This window comes from Arachis hypogaea, chromosome 2, assembly GCF_003086295.3.
Source record: "Arachis hypogaea cultivar Tifrunner chromosome 2, arahy.Tifrunner.gnm2.J5K5, whole genome shotgun sequence".
Lineage (NCBI taxonomy): Eukaryota > Viridiplantae > Streptophyta > Magnoliopsida > Fabales > Fabaceae > Arachis > Arachis hypogaea.
This window is the reverse complement of record NC_092037.1, coordinates 11,113,917-11,124,640: the sequence shown is the minus strand read 5'-3', so window position 1 is coordinate 11,124,640 and position 10,724 is coordinate 11,113,917. Positions and strand designations below refer to the sequence as shown.

At 32.6% G+C, this 10,724-nt stretch overlaps 1 protein-coding gene and 1 long non-coding RNA gene across 13 annotated transcripts; one reads left to right on the top strand and one right to left on the bottom strand.

The window, feature by feature from the left end:
* Positions 1–850: 850 nt before the first annotated feature.
* Positions 851–4,170, bottom strand: LOC140178369 (uncharacterized). The gene is made up of 2 exons (XR_011871435.1): positions 3,898–4,170; positions 851–2,798 (listed from the first exon to the last, which is right to left on the bottom strand). It is a non-coding gene; the product is annotated as an uncharacterized lncRNA (long non-coding RNA).
* Positions 4,171–4,410: 240 nt separating this feature from the next.
* On the top strand, positions 4,411–10,444 carry LOC112737375 (uncharacterized). 12 transcript variants are annotated; one of them, XR_011871426.1, is made up of 9 exons: positions 4,411–4,901; positions 5,197–5,271; positions 5,456–5,544; positions 5,686–5,926; positions 6,503–6,568; positions 7,127–7,195; positions 7,274–7,385; positions 7,507–7,636; positions 10,110–10,444. XR_011871426.1 is itself a non-coding variant. In XM_072215066.1 (7 exons), exons 3-7 carry the CDS (start codon positions 5,456–5,458, stop codon positions 7,301–7,303), a joined length of 330 nt encoding a protein of 109 aa, XP_072071167.1. In that variant the 5' UTR covers positions 4,411–4,901; positions 5,197–5,271; the 3' UTR covers positions 7,304–8,256. The 12 variants fall into 12 exon arrangements, 3 of the variants coding, with proteins under 3 accessions (XP_072071167.1, XP_072071183.1, XP_072071195.1); XR_011871427.1 differs by lacking the exon at positions 10,110–10,444 and adding an exon at positions 8,569–9,901; XR_011871425.1 differs by lacking the exon at positions 10,110–10,444 and adding an exon at positions 8,566–9,901.
* Positions 10,445–10,724: the final 280 nt, after the last annotated feature.

Genomic DNA, 10,724 nt, shown 5'->3' with positions numbered 1-10,724 from the left:
ATTATTCAATTATTAAATTTAATATTTTACTTATAATTTATTTAATTTGTTACATATTTTTATTTTATTCATAAGTTATCATTTAGTGAATATTCTATGAATAATATGTTTTTAGCATATCTAATAGGTCATTTTGTTGTACAAAAAAAGAAAAAAATTAAAAGTATTTCCTCAAATTTATATCGAATAAGACTTGCTCAAATACCTCAAACAAAATTCTAACTATTAATCACATAAATTAATAATATATTCTCAGAAAATTATACACATTCTTCGTATAACTTCATTAGCATAATGATTCCAATAAAAAAAAAGCAGCAATTAAGATGTGCAAATACTTAACACAGTAATTGATATAACAAAATTAATATTTTTGTTCTACTTAAACATATATATATATATATATATATATATATATATATACTATAATTGGTTAACACGGTCTTTACTTTAGAAATTTTTTCTTCTTTAACTCAGCATATTCAGCAAAAGATATAGAATTCTATCATAAAATATATTACTCTAGCATAAAAAAAATTTCAAAAATCATTGATGTTGAGGCATAGAAAAAAATTGCTAATTAAATTTTGGATAATTATATTAACATAGTTCCAATCAAACTCTTATAAGCAAACATAAAGAAGCAAATTCCAATATCTGTTTTTTCTTGTACACATTTGTCAATCCTTTTCTTCACTTTTGCCTGTTATTTTTTCTACAAATAATTAGAGAAACTTAAAATTTTAATTGCAGGTCAATTAGAACCTCAAATTTTTCATGTTTAAGAAATTACATAAGACTTGAAAAAAATAAAATAATCAGCAATATAATTAAGAGAAGACAAATACAGTAAACTATTCAACAATAAAATGTTTGAAACAAATTGTAGGTCAATCACGACACCAGAAATTCAATGTTTATTGTTTAAGAATAGGGGAGTTAACCCAAAAGGAGACCACCAACTTATTACATATATCAAAAGACTCAATATACTTTACAATATTATTATTTGTTAGTATGTTCAACGTAGCACCCATGGCATTGTTACACACACAAATATATAGCAAGCAATTAATTAACACCATAGGTTTCAACACTCTCCAAACTCTCAATGACTAAAAACACGTATCCAATAATACATAGTGAACAAATAAGAAATACACATAAATATGTACCAAAAACTTATCAATGTATAAAAAACTAAAACAGAAGGCTAAGGAGGTGGTGAATGCTATTAAGTCATCTAAATTGTTGAGTTAAGAAATTAACTAAATTAATTAGTTATAATAAATATTATTTTTGGATAAAATAAATAATTAGTATTAAGTGTTAATAATTATATGTTGCTAATTATTTATAAATTGTTGCAGGCCAAAATTAAATCAAGCAACACAATTTGAAATGAAAATAAAAACATCAAGGCTAATAGGCTGGTTGATCAAGTGGAGTCCAAAAGAAACAAAAAAAGGAACCAACGGGCCAAGCAAATCAAACCCGATCCAAACCCATGTCCATAAATCCAAGTTGATCCCACAAAACTTCTCATACAAGATTGAAGTCCTCACTCTCTCTCATTACTTCCAAAGCAACGTTCCTTTCTTGCCTGTCTCAGTCAAATCACTGAACTCAGAAAAAGTAAGAAAGAGAACTTAGTCCCTAAGCTAGTCATGAAAGAAGAAGGAAAGAGAAAGTTAAGCAAAGAGGAGTAATAAGGTCTAATCAACCATTTCAAGCCATATCAAGAAAAGATCAAAAGATTAAAGGTAATCCATTTTCTCATACATGCAACACACTTTCTTCTCTTCATCTTCAACTCTCTGTATCTCCGTTTTGAGCTATATAGAAAAGAGGATTTCTGTTCCTCTCTGTTGTAAATCCACGGTCTCAAACATGTTTTGGGGACCAAGTTGGTTTTCAAGGGCTAAGATCAAGTTGACCATTGGAAGACTTTTATGGTTGCTGCTTTATAGCTTTTGATCAAGATGGAGAAGTCAGAAGCAAAGTTTCTACTCTAAGGTTTAATGAGAAAAAGTAAATATGTGGGTTGGTGAAGCTCAAGGCTCAAGGAGTTGACCTAGGAAGAAGAACCTAGTAACATACAAGGAGATAAAAAAAAAGACTTTTTGCTCATTCAGAAGCCAAGGAAAGAAAACCAGAGTTTGAGAGTTGTGTTCTGAAAAGGAAGTTCCTCTACTTGGATAATACTTTCTTTCAAAGAAGCATTTGGCCAATACTGAAGAACTCAAGCTGAGGTTTGCAAATCTAGTTTTGCATATAGCGAAGTGGCTGTTGATGAAGTCAATCTCCTTCATGCTTTACAGATTGTGATGTACTTTTCTATGTTTATCTTTCTGTAATTTCTTGTGAGAAAATGCATTGTGAGAAAGTTCAAGTAAAAGCCATGAGTGGAAAAAGGTTGAGTGATACACTTGAGAGAAAAGCCTAGAGTTATTTTCAGATTTCGTTAGGTATGCTTGTGTCTTGTATCTTGTACCTGTGAGGTATCCCTTTCTTAGTTGGTTAGTACTAAGAGTGAATAGTTAGGTATTAGCATAGCCAATGTCAAGTTAGGTTAGAACTTGAGTGTGAAAGGATTGTGTCAATCCTGTAGAATTGGTGTATATAATACTGTTAACTATAGTGAAAATTCTTCCATTGTTGTGGAGGAGACTGGACGTAGGTTGCATAGCACAAGGCAACCGAACCAGGATACATGCTAGTGTTAGCTTTTTTCTTCTCTGCTGTGTTCTGTTTTCTGATATTCATGAGACAAAAATAAATTGTCTCATAAATTTTCGCTGTTGAGTACAAACAGAATCAGAATTAAAAGTTTATTTTAAAAGGGTCATAACAGTAAATAAAAGAGAAGGCATAGATTCAACCCCATTCTCTAAGCCTACCACAACCTTCATAAATCATTATAAAAAAGATATTATTCATATTTGTATGAATACAAATCATGGACAACTTTAAGATTTTGGAGTTAGTCAGTTGCTTAAATTGTGATTTTGCAAGATATATATGTTACTATGTTAGAACTTAACAGGGATATAAACTATTAAGTAATTGAATGTTTTGAGGCACTAAAAAGATTGACATTAAAAAAAAATCAATAAATATCATGAACTGTTATTTTTTTAAAATAAGAAATGAAAAAAAAAATCAAACTATACATACTGTTATTCCTTCATGACAACTAAGATAGGCAATGAAAAATTATTGGATAAGTTTGATGCAATAAAAAATACACCATTAATAAATTAGATATTAAAAAAGGAGATCTCAATATTAGCAATGCTAGAGAAGCCAATGCCTGTTTAGCTAGGTTACCCAATACACTATCATTAAGTTAAATGATTTTAGAAGCACAAACTCTAATCCATAATTGAAATCCTGCTCACAACATTCATTTAAAATCCCTTAAAAAAAGAAGTCTTTAATAAGTTTGTGATAAGAAAATTAGACATGTATAAATACATGTACATAAAAAAAAAAAGGGTAAAATACCTAATCAAAATGATCATTTAAGGATTCACTTCATTTACAATAGTGATAAAACACTTAACAATACAATTATGCAAGCTTATATATCCATCGTATGAATAGCCACCACAACATATATATTTTTATTTGGGAAGAAGAATCTCCACTCAAGTCTTCTACCTAGTATAAAGGGGGAGAATTTGAGCAAAGTGAAAAAAAATTACCAAAATGATATTCAGATAAAAACAATAACTATAAAAATGAAATAGATTTAGATCAAAGAAAAAAATGGTTTGCTTTAACTAAAATTAGTGAATATGTTTCCATCAGATCAGTGAATTAAGCAAATTAAAATAATTTGCTTTAACAGTAGAGAATTTATTTTACAGAAAATAATCATCCATACACACTTACAGGGATCAAAAATCGCTGGATGAGAGAGAGAAAGATGGATTCCCCCGTGGAGCCCAGGACAAAGAAGTCGTTGAAGCGCGTGTAGTGTTTAAGGAAGGATGTGCTGTAGTAGTACAGGAGGAGGAAGAAGAAGGTGACGATGGCAACCCTCACTCTCAATTTGATGAATTAGGATTTGAATCAAAACGACGTCATTTTGAAGAAAGGTGATTAATTTGTCCTATTTTAAAAACTATCTCTCCATATGTGCATCCATAACGATCAGGTCAGCATAATGGGAGTCATGTCAGATTTTTTTATTAGGTTTGACGGATCCAAATAAATGGAGAAAATGATGTGACCAGATTTTAAAGAGGTTAGTGACTTAAATATATTTTTAAATTCTCAAAATGTTCACAGGCCAAAAAGTCAGAGACCTATTTATCTTTTTCTCTATTATTTATACACACAAATTATATTCCAAAAAGTAATAGTACCCTTAATACATTTCTTTTTCTCTTAATAATAACAAACATTGAGATTGAACAAAACAAACAAAGAATAATCATATTGGTATAAATAGAAAAAAAATTAAATATAGTATTTTTTTTATGGTTTCATTTATAAAAAAAATATATTTTCATTTCTTAATCAATATTATTAACACTCTTTTTATTACATATCATCTAAAAGCTTGAAAAAATTAAAGGAATTTATTAGGCAAGTCATGAAATTTTTAAAATCAAGGGCAAAGTGGGTGAAGAAAGTTGAATTTGATTTGATTTTTCTTGCAACACTCACAAAAGGCAATAATGGAGGTAGAGGATGATGACTGGGACTTGACGGCAGAAGAACTCGATTCTCTTGAACGCGATGCTTTCCAGAAAATTGCTCAACTTCGCGACTCTTCTACCCCTCCTTCTCAACAATTCAATCTGCAACAACACCATTTTCTAAAACCACCTTCTGCCAACCATTCCCAACCCTTCCCACCAAACCCCATTTCCGATTCCCATCCTCAAAGGGTAAAGTTTTCATCTTTTCTTCATTTCATGTTGTTTCCCATTTTGTATTCTTCATGGGGTTTATCTAGCTTTGCTTTCCTTTTTGCTCTTGTTGGGTTAAATTTGTCTTTTGGTGTGTGGGGGTAATTTTGTTAAAGTGTTGTTCATGCGTGTGTATGCCTCATTTTAACGTTAGAAAACAATGCAGAAGAATCAAAAGATGCTTGCTACTATGGTTTTTAGTATTCTTCCCTGTACTCTGTGGTTCAGTTTTTGGAAGGAGAACTACTCATAGTGTGTTTGTATTGCAATCCAGGTGGACGCTTTGCCTCAAGGAGCTAGAGCATTACCCCCCCCCCCCCTCTCTCATTGAAACCAGGGACAAAAAAGGGTAACCTTCTTTCCTTCGAAACCTTAACATTAACAGTTGTTTCAGTGCTGTATTACTTGTCTCTAATTCTATTTATCTTCCAAACAAAAAAAAAAAAGTTATAAACTTAGATGTAATTTCTTCTGGTTTTTGAAATATCATTTGTTGATATAGTTGCATTTGCTTTGGCTTTATATGTAACCAGATGAGCCTTCTAAAGAACTGCCGAAGTTTTTTGTCAAACTTTTTCTTCATTCCAGTGGGCATGTTGCAGCGAAATTCCAATATGACCAGGTTTCACATGCTAACTTCATCAAGAGTATTGAATTTTATATTTCTATCGAAAAATTTGAATTTTCCATAATTAGGGGCTATGTCTTTTACCTTGAACAAGTTCCTGTATACTCATGCTTTACAGGCCATGTTTCATGGCAGGTAAATAATTTCTGCTTTTCGGAGAATCCCTAGAGTTTCTTGGAATGCAAAAGAAAGATATCCCTCCCCTTTCTCTTCCAGCAATAAGTGCCTGTGTTCATCCTAGCATGGTTGTCTGGATTGGCTGTTGAGGGCTTAGTTATTTGAAAATTTTTGAGTCTTCAGGTTATGGATGTTCCCACTTTCTTCCTTGTCAGAAGCAGAGAAGGTTCTAGGAGAAATATCTAATTATAAAGTTCAGGTAATAATTCTTCTATTTTTCATTTTCTTTTTAATTGGGAAACTGATGTTATTATTTTCTATCTTAATGAGAATTGATTGTTGTTTAGATTATGAGTATTTTACGAAAACTTCCACTTTGAAAATGGTTCGAAAATTTGCTCACCAATTTTTATTGGTAAGATTGTGGTAACTTTTCTTTCTAAAATTAGGTTATTTGGCTTGGAAATGGTAATATGTGCTCTCCATCTTTGGTTTGCTTCTGAGGTGGTAAAATCCAATCAATATTGGTAGCTTTTTTTTTTATACTGCAGTTGGAGGTGCTAAAAGGCAAAATTAAGTCTTCCAAATCAAAAGATGAGTCTGAATCTCTTAAATATACTCAAAATAATCTGATTAACAAGGTTTGCATGGAAGAAGCCCTGAACATAATCTTGACTTGTACAATTTGTTTGGAAGTTTTTCTTATTACCTAGAACTATGATAGGTCTATAGTTTTTACTGCAACATTTTCTCAGGCCTTGGCCAATATTGGAGTAGTTTAAATCATTTTGACTGGTATATGATCAAAACTGAAACATGATATATTCGATTCCAGATATATACTAATTCTGCAGATGCCAAGATTCCTGCTGTTCTTGAATATCTCGGAACTGTCATTGAGGTATTGCTCCCCTCCACTGCTTCAAAGCAATAAAATGTCAATAAAGGATTAGTGCTGCATCTGTATGTACTATAAGAAATTCAAGTTAGGTTCTTAACTTCTCTATTTTCTCACCCATCTCCTTTGATTGGTGTGCTTGCATGAAGCATGGTTTTCTGTCATCCAATAGTTTAAAATATGTTCAATGTTGGTTAAATTGGTCTTTTCTTATTGCTTTTATTGCAATCGGTGCCCCTTAATGTAGGACCATAGGTTGAATGAATTAAATTGGCTGAACAGTGTAGTGAAAATGTCAGCAATATGACATTTTAATATGTATGCCACAATTATTATTGGTGTCAACGTTGGCTAGTCTAGTGGTGACCAAAATAAACACGAACTGTAAACTAGATTATATGTTCATTCTTATATTTCATCCATCTTCCAGTCGCCCCAAATCATTGTGTATGCTTAATTTGAAAGTTTGATTGCTTCAATTTTGTTTTCTCTTGCTTCCATCTTTCTATTTCATGTGGGCTATTGGTGGTTATTATGTGTAATATGTTGTGATCACTACAGGCAGGTTGCAAGTTTCTTATATTTGCGCACGATCAGCCAATGATAAATGCAATACATGAGTGCCTTCTTGTAAGACCATTTCGATTTACTCATTTTTTTTTATATTGGAAATTATAAACACTTACAAAAACCGTTGAAATTTTCCAGAAGAAAAAAGGTGGGTTGCTTCTGGATTGATGGAGGTACACCCGGTGTGCATCAAGGCAACAATTGGTTACAGATTTCCAGGAAAAGGATCATATATATCAAGGCGGCTGTGGTATGGTGGTATTTTCCATTGTGCATTTCTTCGATGTGTTTCCGTTATAAGCATCTTTTCTGTTGTATTGGTTAGTATTTGTGCTTGAGATAATGATTTCATGTGACACGTTATCATGCAGCTATCCGTTAAAGCTGGGGAGTTGGATTAACTTTAACTGCTGCAAGCACAGTTATCTTTGTTTTGTAGAACAATCCTGGACTCCAGGTGACCTAATTCAGGTCGAAAATCGTGCTCATAGAATTGACCAGGTATTCTCACACTCATTAAGTAGAAAGGAGAGAGTTGTTACTAGTTGCATGACAACATTAAGAAAACATAATCTCAAATGAAAAGAACTCTCATATCTAATTATTTGAGTAGCAAAGACAGCATGTGCTCTCTGTAGACATGATACATGACAGAGCACAATGGCGTCGTTTGATTCATGTAGCCGACCTCACTTAGTGGGATAAGGCTTTGTTGTTGTTTTAGTTAGTTCCTGTTTACAGGTGTCGTCAGTAAATATATACTAATTGTTGGCAAATGATACGGGTGGAGATAAGTTTACATGCAGAAGTTTCCCTATAGTATTAACCACGTGCTTACATGGGGAATTACACCTTTGATGACACAAATGCCTTTCAAAGCTGAAATCCATTGTACAATAAATAATAGATTTCACTACACTAAACTATGTTGCTTGTGCTGGAGATAATGGTTTGGTTATGTGAAATATGTATTGGAAGAAAATGTTGATAAAGTCACCCATTAGATTTTAGGTTTCCACTTCTTGTTCTTAACTTTTTGCTCCCCTATGTTTTGTTTTAGTTTGGGGCTCTGTACAGAGTACTACATTATCATATATGAATGAGACTTGTAAATTTCTTTACTCCATATTTTGTAGAAATGATCGTCTTTGAAAGAATAGACTCATTGAACCCCTCTATAGCACTTCAGTTAAACATAACCTATTCTGATAATGTTACTTTTCTCCCTAAATTCATACAAACATAGAATAAAAAAAAATCATATCGGGAATGACATTAAAAATAATATCATTATTTTCGTTCAATCATTTAAAAACTTGATTTGATTTTTTGTAACTGAATTATTTTCCCTCCATCACAACTAATAACAAGAAATAACAAGAAATGTTAGAATGGTCGAGTTGTCCTATCATTAAATCTTCCTCCCTTAGTAGGTGGCCAAACAAAGGCGTGGCATATATCATTAGCAAGCCTCGTTCTGTTCATGTTGTAGACACTCTTACTATGGACAGTCACTTGTAAGAAATCTCGCTCCATGGGAGGAGCCCCACTGTCAAGTTGCAATGCTGTAAAGTCCACGGACAATGTGAAAACTGAGATGCAGAGCGTCTCTGAATCGGACAAGTAAGAATCCCCAGCGAGTATTGCACACAGCTTCCCGTTGCCCAGGTCAACAAAAATAAGTCTGCCACATTCTACCAACATCGGTTGAATACCTTGAAAACACACATCAAGGTATTGATATAATGCGACATGGCCACTCTGTTGGTTAACGAGAATGGCAAGGACCTTGTCCAAAGGTGTCATATCAGGAGGTAACTCCTTAAACTCATGCGTAAGGCAAACGGTGTAGTTGCGGCTGCCAAGACCGGGAAGGGACACAGAAATGTGTGGGGGAAAAGTAAGACTAAGGGGGTCCTCAATGACCCTACCAATTATGAAGTCGGAAAGATTGTTAGGAGAGGAGGGCTCAACCGTCCAAGACTCTTTTATGGGGTCGAAGCGGGACAACCAGGAGTCTGTGCCCTTGAAGGATGAAAAAAAGAGGTTGTTATCCAGAACGAACAAGCAATTTGAGAGATGTGTGTCACATATGGCCTGAGCAGCCATTAACGGTCTCCAAACTCTAGAACCAGGAGAAAGAACGTAAAATCCAGATGAATCTTTGACCCGTCTTTTCAGATTCATATGGAAGTAAACATCGCCCGAGCCTGGCGTGTTTGCGATGCTTGATTTGTAAAGAGGGAGGGGTGCATCATCCAGTGATTCCGCACGCCCAAAACGACACTCCTCAAATTTGAATTCATAGACTGGCCAGCCAGGCAACCAGGGTTTCAGATCCTCCAGGGAAACGGGTTCCTCATCCTTGAGAATTGGAGGCAGCGTGCTGGTCGCCAAATAGATCTTGGAGTCGAACACGAAAGGACACAGATCATGCTCTGGAAGTTCCAAATCCAAATCGAAATTTGGTGAAGGCAAACAAGCCCAATCTTTGACATCAACTTCTTCTTTCTTTAAATTGCTTAGTTTGATCACGAAAAACCTTTCATACGACACAAGGCAAAGGCACACTTCCTTCGCCATTTCAAACTGTGTAAAATGGTAACAATAAATGGAGAAAGTGAAAAAGAGTTGCTGGCAGCAAGTGAAATGGCTGCAGCAGAATGAGAAAGAAAAGAATGAATGAGAAGAAACTGAAAGAGAGGAGTGTTGTGATGATGAATTTTATGATTCCAATTGAATGATATATCATAAGAACTTCACACTATGCTATATAGTTTATATAACTGTGCAAAAAGTGTGAAAATAAAAAAGAATAACAAACTATATATTAGCTAGTCCTAACAAATTAATCAATTAAATAATCTAACAAACAAACAAAAATATACTACCAAATCTTTTACATTTAAAAATATTATTTTTAGCATATATATTAACTAACAAACTGCGCCGTTTTTTCGTTTTTTTGACTCAGCAGCATCCAATTCCGCCATCACTCTCTCCGCTCGAACGAGATCGGTGGTGCTGCGGCAGCAAAAATCTACGATTAGGGTAAATATCAGATTATGTAATAATAAATTTTATCTCAAAGAATTTAATTTTATAGTTGTTCATTTTTTTGACGATGTAATTTTGATTACATTTTTTTATAGGTTTTTTTTTTTGACATAGAGATTTTATTTTGATGTAATTTTATCGGTATAAGTGTATAATTATTATTTATTTCAATTTTTAGACATGTTTTGTTTTAATAAAATTGTTTGACTTATCATTTAATATAATAATTTTTAATTTATTTGTATTAATAACTCATAAAATTGTAATATCAAATTGTCTATGTGTAAAAACTGTTTGTTTTAAAAAAATTATATTTTGTTTGGTGACGAAAAAATAAATCTATATGACTAAAAAATTAAAGTTTTAGAGTCATCAAAAAAAATATTAAAGCTTTATATGTAAAAATTAATAAAAAATTAATATATATATATATATATATATATATATATATATATATATATATATATATATTGAAAGAGTTAATTTACTTAATATATAAGTAGATTAAGTGATTTTTTATAGATTTAAAAAA